A 12,392-nucleotide genomic window follows, 5' to 3' on the forward strand; every position below is an offset into this window, starting at 1 on the left:
ACATGGGTGAGAAGAAGGAAACACTCGAAGATATTCTTCCATATGTTGATACTATGGCTAATGTTTGGAACACAAGTATGACTCACAGTTACTTCCTTAGGAATCTCACAGTTCAGTGAGAGAAAAACTACGTAAATAGTTCATTACAATGCAATGCAAAAGAGCAATAAGAGGGATATACATAGAGTCATCCCTAGGTATCCATGGAGGATTGGTTCCAGGACTTGTTGTAACTAATCATTTAAAATATGTTATTTAAAATCTCTAACCAGATATTTAGTATCTTTAAGGCGAAGAAGTGTACTTGTCTGGATCATCAGTGGATCTCAGTGCCCAGTACGGTGGAAACTGACTCAGAACGAGTACACAATACATACTTGATTACTAAGTGCCACACATAAATGAATGAGTTGACAAAGACGTTCTAGGCAGGAGAAACGTGCAAAAGCACAGAAGACTGTAACTGCAAATCGTTTTTTGTGAATGGAGGACTTGAGTCACAAAGAATGGTGGAGGAAACCTGGACAGATTGTTAAGGCCCATGAATGTCATGATAAGAAATGGTATACTAAGCTGCTGAATGGTTTTCATCAGGAGATGGCTACAATTAGAATTCTCTCATATAACTCTGGCAAGAGTGGGTTAGAGAGACGGGGGAAATGTGTCTGAATAAAAGGACACAGGATATTACACTTGGCCAGATGAGGCATACTGAGGGCCAGAACAAACATAATGTGAGTGGGAATGGAGAAGATGAAAAGCATAGGAGAACCTTTAGGATATAGATTCATAAGAACTTGGTGAGTGATGAGAACTTAGGGAGTAGGGAAAAGAAAAACATGGTTCATATAATTTGGATTTGAATTTCTGGGTGAACCACGGTACTCTTGAATAACAACAAATAGAAAGACATAAGCTTGGGAGAATTTTCAGTGTGTGGTGTTCATTTGGAGTGTGGCATTAATAAGTTCAAGTTTGAACATCATAAATGTAAGAGCTAGCGTACATCTGGGGGATCCGTAGTAAGTAGTTCTCTATGGAATTGGATTTCCAGAGAAAGTGCAGTAAGGTAAATGAAGGAATATCCATGGCTTGAGTTTAAGATTAAACAATCTTTGCATTCGTCAGCAAAGTAAAAATTGTCAAAATATTGTTCTTCCTTACTGTGAAGATATCTATGACTGCATTTAGTTTATCAATTTAGTTTTCTTAGGAAGTACTGCATTGGACTTGCAACCTCCAGAACTGTGAGAAATAAAGGTCTGTTGCTTATAAGCCACTCAGTCTATGATATTTTGTTACAGCAGCCCAAACTGACTAAGACATGCTCCAAAGTTCAAATTGCTCGTCTATAAAACAGGGGAACATGGAAAACAACACAAATTTGTTTTGAAAAATCAAGTGATCATTGTTTCTAAAACCACTTTTGACGAGATAGTGAATGATTCTACAATTTTAGCATGCTAGAGCTCCAACAGTACTGGATGACAGCAAGTTCTACACACCCCTTTTATGAATGAGCAAATGGAAACCTAAAGGGGTGAAGGACTTGCCCAAGGTCACATGGCCCCGTTCTGAATCCAGGGTCATGGAACACGGTGCTGTGTTTAAGTGCCTTGAAGGTGAAATAACTTTCTCTCAGTTTGGTAGAACACCCCAAATGCCTTTAAAATGCCTAGTTCTTTTAATTCTTGTCACAAAAAAGTATAGACTCTCCCTAAGATATAGAGACAGTGTACCTAGAGAGATCCTATCCACATTGAAAGAATACAAAAGAGGGAAAAGGCTAATTTTTGTCTGAGGCTCTAATAGTCAAGCAAGAAAAGTTATTATTAAGTTGCTCCTGCTTTTAATTCAGCCTTAGCCCTTTATATGTACCACAATTACATTTGTCTGTTAGTCTCCTGCCCCCGGAGGACAGGAACAGTCTCTGTGTCTGTATTTCCAGTGCCTACACGTAGCAGGTGTTCGGTAAACACGTGGTTAATGAACGTAAGGAGTCCAAGGGTAAGGATTCTGCAATGCTCTCACAGTCAGAAGCCGTTTCTGTCTCTCCATACTCTGTCCCATTGCCTAGAAGTATAATCTCCATGTTTCATTCCTTCGAGACCAGCATATTTTTTCAGTCCTTGTAAGTCACCATTTAAAATGCAGATTGCTCTGACTGGAGTGAATAAAATTCCTCATCAGATAATATTCCTCATCAGTAGAGACTGGTTTATAGGGCCATTCTCCAGCCAGGACACTAACTCAGAATAAATATCTGCATGAAAGAGACAGCAAATAAGATTCTAAGGTGAACACTGAAAACAGATGAGGGGAAGGAAGCACTGTAAGAAGAAGTAGGAAAGTACAAAAAGGGAAGATATGAATGAGCGGCACACAATTCCCCGTCTCCACTTTAGCCTAGACCAATGCGACTTTCATTCCCACAGGAAGCTAGAATAACTCTGAAGTATGAATCTTTGGTTTAGTAACGTCCAATTACTACATGTAGCAGTTACTGGCCCTACATCTAGAAGCCATCATACATCTTATGAGAGTGCTAACTAAAAGAAAACAAACATCCCAACAAACAAACGTTGCATGCCAAACATTTCATATTTCAAGGATTATTCTTTCAGTGATACAAGCAATAGGCACACGATTATTGAAGATGATGTATAAAGACCTCAGAAAGTCTGTTAGCGGCCTAGAGAACATGTCCACAAGTATACATTATATAACTCCATAAAATAATTGAGTTTTCTCCAGCAGCATGTTCAGGGGTAAAGGAAAAAAAAAAGAGTTTTTTTGGAAATCATGCTCTGGGATTTAACAAATAATCTAGGTATAAGATTATGGCTCATGTAAATTTAAGGGAAGGTAAAATTTCTAGTGAGATCAGTGTTTGTTCTAGGGATTCAGGGTAGAATGATTGACAGCAGAAATGACCACAGCAAGAGACTAATGAAAAACTTGGTAGTCGCTAAGTAGAGCAGATGAATGGTGACTAGCATAATAGTTGAATATAAAGCCATTAGCTACCTTTTGTAGAGTGCCCACGAACCCCTATAGTCCCGGGCACTGTACTAAATATCTTCCAAAGGAGGGAGCCCCTTCCTCACCACTACCAGCAGCATAAATTTGGGGAAGAGTTCTTGGCAGCCTTCTCTTTTGGTGACAGCTCTTCTTCTAGCTGGTGCTTGGTCAAGGAGCTGGAGAAAAGGGATTTGGGAGCCCAAGGTTGAAGCCAGGCTTATGGAAAGACTGAGAAGCATCTGAGGTTAGGGGAGGAAGAGAATATTTGGAGGGAAAGCAAATACTTAAAATAAATACTTTAAAAATGTGCTTTTTTGATATTTGAAATAATTACCTAACCCAGCTCCACAAGAAACCTTCAGTAAAATCTGCACTATGGATCCATGACTTTGTTATTGTATTTGTGGTTCTAGTAGGTGGGACAAAATATTTTCTAACCGTCCATAAACAGGCCCAAGGTGGGAGAAGATGGTGCAAAGGATCCTACCAAACAGGTTACACACATTATGATCTTACTTAATCCTTGCAAAACTGGATCAAACAGTCAATGTCACAATCACTTGGCAGATGGCAAATGAGATCAGAAAGGCTGATTGTTATGTTTTAGTTAATAGCTGGACAGTCTCCTAAGTGCAGCTTGACTAAGGTTCACCTTACTTCACAAATCTGTGTCTTTTTGGCCACTATGTTGCCAGAGTTCCCAGATGCAAAGTCTTAGCTTCAGCCTGGCTGACTCCAAAGCTGTGTTCTTTTTACTGTGTTGCATGACACTCTCACCTGTCACCACCAACTAAAACTAGGGGTTGTATCATGTTGACACTCATGGTCAAGAAAGTGTGGTGGAAATATATTAAGTTATTTCTGAAATTTAGTGAACAGGTAAGCTAATTGATACTATTTTTTAACTAAAACAAAATGCATTCTGAAAAGGTTTGTAAGAGGGTGGGAAGATATGTTCACTGTACTTGCAACTTTTCTTTAAGTTTGAAATTGTTTAAAAATTAGTTTTTAAAAAAAGGACACAGAAATATAAAGTAGTACACTTATGGGAGGAAATATTCAAAATGAAGTCGTCCATTATTATTTCAGCATCTGAAATTGTTATTCACCTTTTTAAAACTAGTTGACAACATATATTGAATGGACTAATTATTTTCTATGGCAAGTGCATATTATAATGTACTTCACAAATATAAATATCAGTTGTATGGGTTTAAAGTTGATTCATAAGATATAAATGATGTCATATTATTTTTATTATTGGTTACTAATATTGGTGATTTATATGATGGTGAAGCCAATGATAAAAGTAATATATTGTAATTATGGTTTTAAAAATCCAAGGAAAATTTTTTTTTTTTGCTTAATTATTACAGGGACAAATGTTGCTGTTGTCTGAAAGATGGTAAAATATACAAAAAGGATAAATTCTAGGATCACTGAAAACACCTCAATGCCCCACAGTAAAATCACAAAGGGTGAAAAATGGTCAATGTTTTGAGAAGTTTAGCCCTGAAGCAAATAGACATTTGTTGACAGCAGGGCATAATACCTAAATATATACATTTCTTGTGTTCAAATCTCAGCTTTGCTAGGGAGATGACGTTGAGCACAATATTTAAACATTTTAAATATTTCTTTTCAAAAATTCAAAACAAGAATTGCAATGATACAATACCTCATAGGTGGGCTATAAAAATCAAATGAATCCAGGGTCATGTAACAACCCCTGGCTTATAATAAGAACTCAACAACTGATTAGTTTTATTTCGATGAATATCTTATAATCAGATTGTAGAAAGCAAGAATCACTGCCTAATCATACTATTATTTCATTTAAATTAATTTTGAATGACTGCATTTATCACGTATTTTTCTGCTGGACAATTTCATTAAGAAAATTGGGAGATGTTTTATCTAATAAACAATCCAAATACTTTTGATAAGCAATTATTTTTTATAAATATGTAGGATATATTTAATTTTTATTTTCCAAAATTATTTCCCCTTTCGTATCCCTGCCATCTTAATTGTAGTCAAGAGTGAAGACCATTGCTGTTTTACAATATCATAGCTTGCAATTGCAATTAGCATAAATCCAATAGAACCAAGCAACAGATAAAGTAGTAAATACGGTCTGAATGACAAGGAAATAGTGAATAGAGAAAAGTAACTCTTTTCTTTTCTCCCTCCCACCCCTGGCCTATTCATTAAATTAAACAAAATGTATTTCTTCAGATCTTGCGGGACACTTGAAATCATCCTGATAATTGAGATATTATGTATTCAAAAGTAAGTATAAATAAATGACATCATTCCTAAAAGGGAGCATGGCAAAGTCCTACAGAAAGGAAATGAAAATACTATTAAATGATCTGTCATTTAATATGCAGTACAGCTCACATCTACCCTTGCACCTTTCAAAATAGCCCAGGGAAGCTCATCCTTCGTAACCAGTCTCAGGGAAGTAGGTCTCTCCATAATTCAGGAAAAGGTCCCTAACCATTGGAAGACTCCAAGCATGAGACAGAAGAAATACTCTTCCCTTATTTCAAAGAACAAAATGCATTGCTAAAGTTCACCTATACTCAAAGAAAAACTGAAGCCAATTGATTACTGGCTAAAATTGTCCAAAAAGAAGCAGCTAAGACCAAATAAAATGTAAAATCCCAAAATATATAATTTTGTATTCTAACTTACTAAGACAAGAGTATTAGCTCAAACTCATATAATGTTCTATTTTAATTTTTGGATGTCATAATTAGTTGGGGTTTTGTGCTTAGTCCTCTAATTAGCTCACTTCTTAACCTTCCCGGGCTGCTCTTCTGTGCATCAGCTCTAAATTGCTAACAGCCTTTGCAATGTGCCCACAAAGATACCACACTGGTATTTCTCTTTCGACATCTTTAAAAACAAACATAGCATTTTCTATCCTTTTATTCTCCAACAGAAGTTATGACATAATCACCAAATCATTAAGGATGGAAACTTCAGTCATTTCTACTTTTCTTTCTCAACATGCACATCTAATGGGTCACTAAATCTCACTGATTCCAAATTTTTTCTTTCACTACATTGCTGCACACGCTACTCTCATCTTGGTTCTTACAGTTTCTTACCTGCGTTGTTTTAACTGTTTATCTTTGTTTCCTGTGCTTCTATTCTCTCTTGACTCAATCCATCCTCCCCATTCTGATAAATCACAGGCCTGCAATAAAGGTCTCAAAAATTGCAATTCAATTTAAAATATTAGTATATTTCCCACTTCACCTACAATTATGTATGTATCATCACTATGGCTTACAAAACCATTCATTATCTGAACCAGTCTCACCTCAACTTCTCTCCTTTCAAAGCCACACACGTACTTTCCAAATGGTCTCGACTACCTGCTATACATTTCACCAACTGCTCCATACCTGGTATCTCACTCGTTCTACCTTCTTTGGTTACTTAACTCCAGTCATTCATTCATTAACTCATTTAGATATTCATTCATATAAACTTCAGTAAATATCAGCTAATGCTAGACACTGAAGAAGCTCTAGAAATTTTAAAGGTATAAACCAAAGCTCCTTCCCCTTGAGAAGTTTGGTATGACGTGTTATAATGCATGTCACAAGGGCATGATGGAGCTACGGCTGGGTGAGCACAGGAGGACACATGATCCATCCAGAGGATGCGGTGAGGGGTGTGCAGGCAAATGCCACTGAGGTAAACATCTCGCGCCACATCTGGTGACGCCTCCACTTATCCTTTAGGTGCCAGCACTCTGTGTACTTGCCATGGCACTCACTATATCGGGTGTAAGTATTCATGTCCTCAAATACATGATAAGTTCCTCAAGAGTAGATTCTGCGTCTCAATCATTTTCATATCTCAGCATTTAGTGTACAGTCTGGACCAATTATGGGTCAATAATCTTTTACTTGTTGTTGAATAAATCTATGAAATAATGAAGCAGAGGCTTAGATGTGATCTCAGGGAATATCATGTCACATGGTAAGTAATGTTAACATTTTGACTTTATCGTTAGGTAGCAAAATCTGTAACGATAATGTGTCAAATGCTGGTCTCACGAGGAAACTGAAACTCTAAGACATTAAGGAAACTGCGGTTGCCACAAGTCACATAATGAGAAGGTTTCCAAGCCAAAACTTAGACAATTTAGCACTATGGACCATATTTGACCATGTTTAATAAAAATATTTATATATATGTATACATATATATGTACACGTACATATAATATGGAACTATTAGACAACCATGAAACTGAGAAAAATAGGTTTATGCAGAAATGAAAAACTGAAGACCCATACAGGTAGACTATAACAAAGATTTAGCGTACTGCCAATATTCTGTGAAAGGAAATGATCATTCTCCTATACATTTCAAAGGAAATACCAAAACTAAACTCTTTTCAGTTAATTATGTATGGTAAATTATGGCCTCAAATTATTAATTTTCTCCCTGATGGGGAAAGATAGGCTACATTGAAAATAACTTGAAAACATGAGGAACTTTTCTAGAACATGGGTACCTCACAGGCATAAAAGAACATTCCATCCATAGATAATGAGGAAACATACCAAATCACAACCTTAGAGCCAATTTGCCTTAAGTTAACAAAAAGTTGGGCTTTATTGTGGATTACTTTATGATCTAAAACGGAGCATGTAAGTATTGTTAGAAGAAAAACCGATATCCAATTCAAGCTAGACGTGAAAAGTGTAGCCCAAAGACCATAAATACCAACACTGACATTTTGAACAGGAAACGGAACACCCTATTTATTCATATAATCCCTACATTTCTCCTATATCAAGGGCTCAAAAATAGTTAAGATGGGAAATGATATCTGAATTTTTTTCTAGAAAATGTGGGAGCAGACCAAAAAAGTGGGGCTGGCAGAGTCAGGAGGCATAATGTAGGACCTAGGGACTCAGCAGCCTGTGAATAGAAGGTGGTAAGCAGTAGGTAGAAGCTAGTGGGGGACACATTGCCTATGAGCTGTCAAGGAAAGGGGTATGCAGCCACTGCTCAGGGTACCGAGAGGAGCTGAGAAGGGATGGGTGGCCACAGAAACACAAGAAGAGCCAAGAGGATAACAAGTGAAATGGACAGAATGGAAATGATACAAATGGTACAACAGCTGTCAACAAAAAATAAGCATGGTTGTATTATTTTTAAATGATAATCTTTTAATTTAAAATTGAGATGTAAATATTATTTGGAAATGCTTATTAAAGGAAAGTAATTTACACATGAAAAATAGCTAAATAATTTTTTCACCAGTTAAACAATTATCTACGACAGCAGATCTCTGCAAGCCTGGTTCATTTTCATGCCCAGGGAAACCCTCTATTTCAGACTTCACCTACCATTCCCATACAACCCCCATCTCTGCTTTCCTAGTTCATCAGCACAGCCACTGACCATTCTACAAATTCTACTTTGTTTGCCTGCCAAATCTGCTAGAGGAAATACACTTTCCTTTCAGACTGCACCAGCAAGCATAACAGAGTCTGGGAACGTTTTAAGGTAGTACTGATCTCTGTATCTCACTTCTCTTTGAATCACTTAGAGAAATTCCTTGGGGCTTTGAAGTGCAAATTTCAGAAGAAAAGTTCCAAGGGGATAGAACCGTCTTCTGATTTGGGTTATGATCAATAGACAACAGAATATAAGTGACATATGTATGACTAGTAGGTCCTTCCACTTAAAAGAGCCAAGTTTAGTTCTTTTGTGGCACTCGCCTTGCTGATTGTGAATAGTCCTACTATATTATAATCACTCTGAAATTCTTGTGGTAGTCTGGTTGAAGTGAGGTGTCTGCAATTAGTTGGAAAGGGAAAATGCCATAAGGAGGTACTGAAGCAGAATTTCAAGCAAGTCAGCATAGCTGTGGAACGGTGGGAAGCTAGCCAAGTGAGCAAGCAGGAACAGACAGCATAGCTCTTTTGAAGCAAAGGCATCAGGCAGATATGCCATGAAGAGGCAGAGGTTTGAAGAGTGCCAGGTTCTACAAATAGCTATTATTGCCACAAACAAAAATACCAGCATCCCATGCACATCTTTGGAAAGAATCGCAAGTTGCTATTTTGTTGGGGTTTCTGCCATATTTATGCATAAAGATGGCATTTATATAAAATCAAAAGATACATATATAGAGAGAGAGATACATACATACATATAGAAATAGAGTATCAATTTATGTATAGGAAAGTCCAGCTGAGAGCATTGGATATTTTATATCTGGAACAAAACTACTTTAAAATTTTGAATTGATAGACTCAAATTGTTATACTCTCTGTCTCAATGGTGAATTCTTACATCATTTGTTTACTTTTTACATCACTTCTCATATCTTAACACATATTTTAAACATGACTTACTTGCTATATTAATTTCCTTTTGCTCCTATAACAAGTCATCACAAGTTTATCAAAACAACACAAATATATTATCTTACAGTTCTGGATGTCAAATCTGAAATGGGTCTCGCTGAGTTAAAATCAAGGTGTCCATAAGTGTTGTTCCTTTTCTGGAGGCCCCGGGAGAGCATCCGCTCCTCACCTTTCCAGCTTCTAGAGGCTCTGCCCACATCCCTTGGCTCGTGGGCCCTTCCATCTTCAAAGCTAACAATGGCCATATGAGTACTGGTCACATTGCATCACTCCAACACTGACTTTTTGGCCTCCCTCTTCCACACAGAAGGACTTTCGTGATTACCTTGGGCCCTCCCAGATAATCCAACGTTGTTGTCTTAAAGTAAGTTGATTAGCATCCTTAATCCAACGTACTATCTTCAATTCCCATTGTCGTGTAGCCAAATATATTCACAGATGCCAGGAATTAGATCATAGACATTGTTTTTTGAAGGAGGAAGGGCATTAGTCTGTCTACTACACGTGATTTTTCTCTTCTTATAGAAATTGAACTCATTGTAGGGAGGATAATGTCTTGTACATACTGTATTTTTACAGTATTAGCATAGTAAGTCAATAAATATTTGTTGAATACATGTAAGTGGCATATACAGCCTAGTGAAAATTAAGTTATCCTGTGAATTCACTTTAAGAATAGTTACATGAGCTATACTTAAATACCTATAATGGCATACAAGTTATAAAATATAAAAAAACATTTTTGGTCAAGAAACTAACATTGTGGGTTGTTTTCCTGATAATTGTTTGATTTATTTTGCACAGAAATAAAATAATAAGGCTCAAACTATCAGCAAATTATTGTGAAAAAATGTTAAAAAAGGAAAACCTAGATTATAATATTTTCTTAGGCAAAATACGTAGGATGTTATCATTTGAAAAACATACTTCTTGAATATGCAATAATAAGTTAAATGTTAAGAGTTTTCTAGGAGAAGATTTTACCAAAAAGCCTGATAACTACGGACACCTAGAAAAAACATGAGAATGCAAAATGGAGACAGAACATATGCATTATTTCTTCATTTTGTTTCTTGAATGTTTAGGACAATTTTAGTGAAGGGCAGACGCTGGTCCTTGGATGTTGGCGCAACTGTGTGATTGGGTCCAGAGGTGATGTTATGATTGATCAGTGCGTGATCAGGGCTAGTCCATAGGACCCCCTTGTGGCAATTAGTAAATGGTACCCATTTCTGGATATGGGTCTGCTCCTGGGCATCTGAATGTGAAAGGAATCAGCCCTTCTCTCTCCCTCAACCTAGTGTCCTTAACATGACAGCTGTACGCAGCAGCCCTGGGGAGAGGGATGGTGTTGGTGACTGGAAGCAAGTGGCCGCAGAAGAAGTCAAAGAGACACGTGTGTTAGGAAGCAGGAATAATTGTGGGAGATCGAGGAGAAAGAAATTAGCTTTTCCCTTGAGTACTCAGCAAGTAAGTCACAGGTTCCAAGTCATGAGAGCATTCTACATACAACTGAGCAGGTCAGTCACAGCAGATATTTGAGAACAGGAAATGAATCATACACTTCCAGCTCAGGAGGACTGAAAAGGCAGATTTTTATAATAGAGGTAGAGGGAGGGAAGACAAATCATTGTCTTTTTCAGCACTGTGAATTAACAGGCATTTCAGGCAACATGGGAAAGGTGAATTTTAAAATTCATACACTAGTAATGGTGAAATATGGGTGATACAGTATTATCCCTTAATTAAATTTCTTAATATAACTAAACTGAAAGTACTTACAATATGTGATGTAATTAAAGTCATGATCTCTACCCTTTGTAGAAGGTGTATCAGCACAGTGGTTATGTAACTGATAAACAAGCAGTAACTTAACTTCTACACAGAGCTCACGAACCTGGGCAACACATTCTCTCTAGATCATTGGCTCCTTTATCTTTAAATAAAAAGGCTGAATGAGATGGACTTCAAGGTCTCTTTCAGATCAAAAGAAAATACACACCTACAATGGAAATATATTTGAGATTCCACGTGGTCCAGTCTCAAATGTACCATATTCAAAAACATGCAGTCCAACAATTAACCACTAAATAAATATAAACACACCTAAACACTTTGCTCCACCTTTCCAGGAAACAACAAGATAAGGAAGGCGTTCTTTCCATACAGGAAACTTCTTTAAAAATCTTCCTTCTCCTTTGCCACTGCTTTCAATATTCTCTGTACAGATGGGAGCTAATCCTGGAAATTTTCTCTCCCACTCTCAACTTCTCTCCTGAACACCCACCTAGACCAAACAGCATTCTCTCCCTCCCTCCCTCCCTCCCTCTCTCTCTCTCTCTCTCTCTCTGTTCCTCAGTCCTCCCCTTGAGCCCTCTTTTCTACACATCAGATCAACCGAGTCACAGGCTGGGCAGAAGAGAGTAAGGATAGATAGATGAAATTGCTCTCACACGAATATCTTTGGTAACCATTACACGTTGATAATTTTGTCCCTACCGTGACTCTCAAGTTTTTAATTTCATTTCTTGAAAAATAAGCCTCAACGAGAAATGTGAATTTGTTTCATACATTTTCCATTTGACAGCCGTTAGAATATTTGGGGTCTACAGTGTAAATACAATAGAAAGACAATATGATACTATCTGACCTAAATGTATTCAACCTTTTATTTCTATGTTAAAAATAAAGTAATCAGACAAAGTCCTTAATTTAACATTAACCTCTTTGACTTCTTTCATCTTTTAGTGCAAAATTCAAATTAAAGTTTAGTTGTTGAAAAACTGATATCAATAGACAGGTGAAATATTTCTTTTCTTTCTCACCGAAGCATATATCTGAACTCTGATTTTCTAGACAAGAAAATTTAGGAATTTTCAACATGGTTAATACTCACACATGCATTCACGTTTCAGACAGAAAGAAAAGCACTGCATTAGATAATTAAAGTAACATCGAGTC

The 12,392-nt window shown here is 37.0% G+C and overlaps 1 protein-coding gene across 6 annotated transcripts in view; it reads right to left on the reverse strand.

Moving 5' to 3' along the window:
- Positions 1-12,392, reverse strand: part of NETO1 (neuropilin and tolloid like 1) — a 99,039-nt gene that overhangs the window by 74,698 nt on the left and 11,949 nt on the right. Inside the window, exon 5 of one of the 6 annotated variants that reach the window (XM_060310245.1) lies at positions 2,129-2,263. The exons of the other annotated variants lie outside the window; for them this stretch is intronic. Coding sequence (XP_060166228.1) covers positions 2,187-2,263 — 77 coding nt within the window. The 3' untranslated portion in view covers positions 2,129-2,186. Of the gene's footprint in view, positions 1-2,128; positions 2,264-12,392 lie in introns of those variants that run through there. 6 annotated transcript variants of the gene reach the window in all.

This window comes from Globicephala melas, chromosome 13 (genome assembly GCF_963455315.2).
Source record: "Globicephala melas chromosome 13, mGloMel1.2, whole genome shotgun sequence".
In the NCBI taxonomy this organism is placed as follows: Eukaryota; Metazoa; Chordata; class Mammalia; order Artiodactyla; family Delphinidae; genus Globicephala; species Globicephala melas.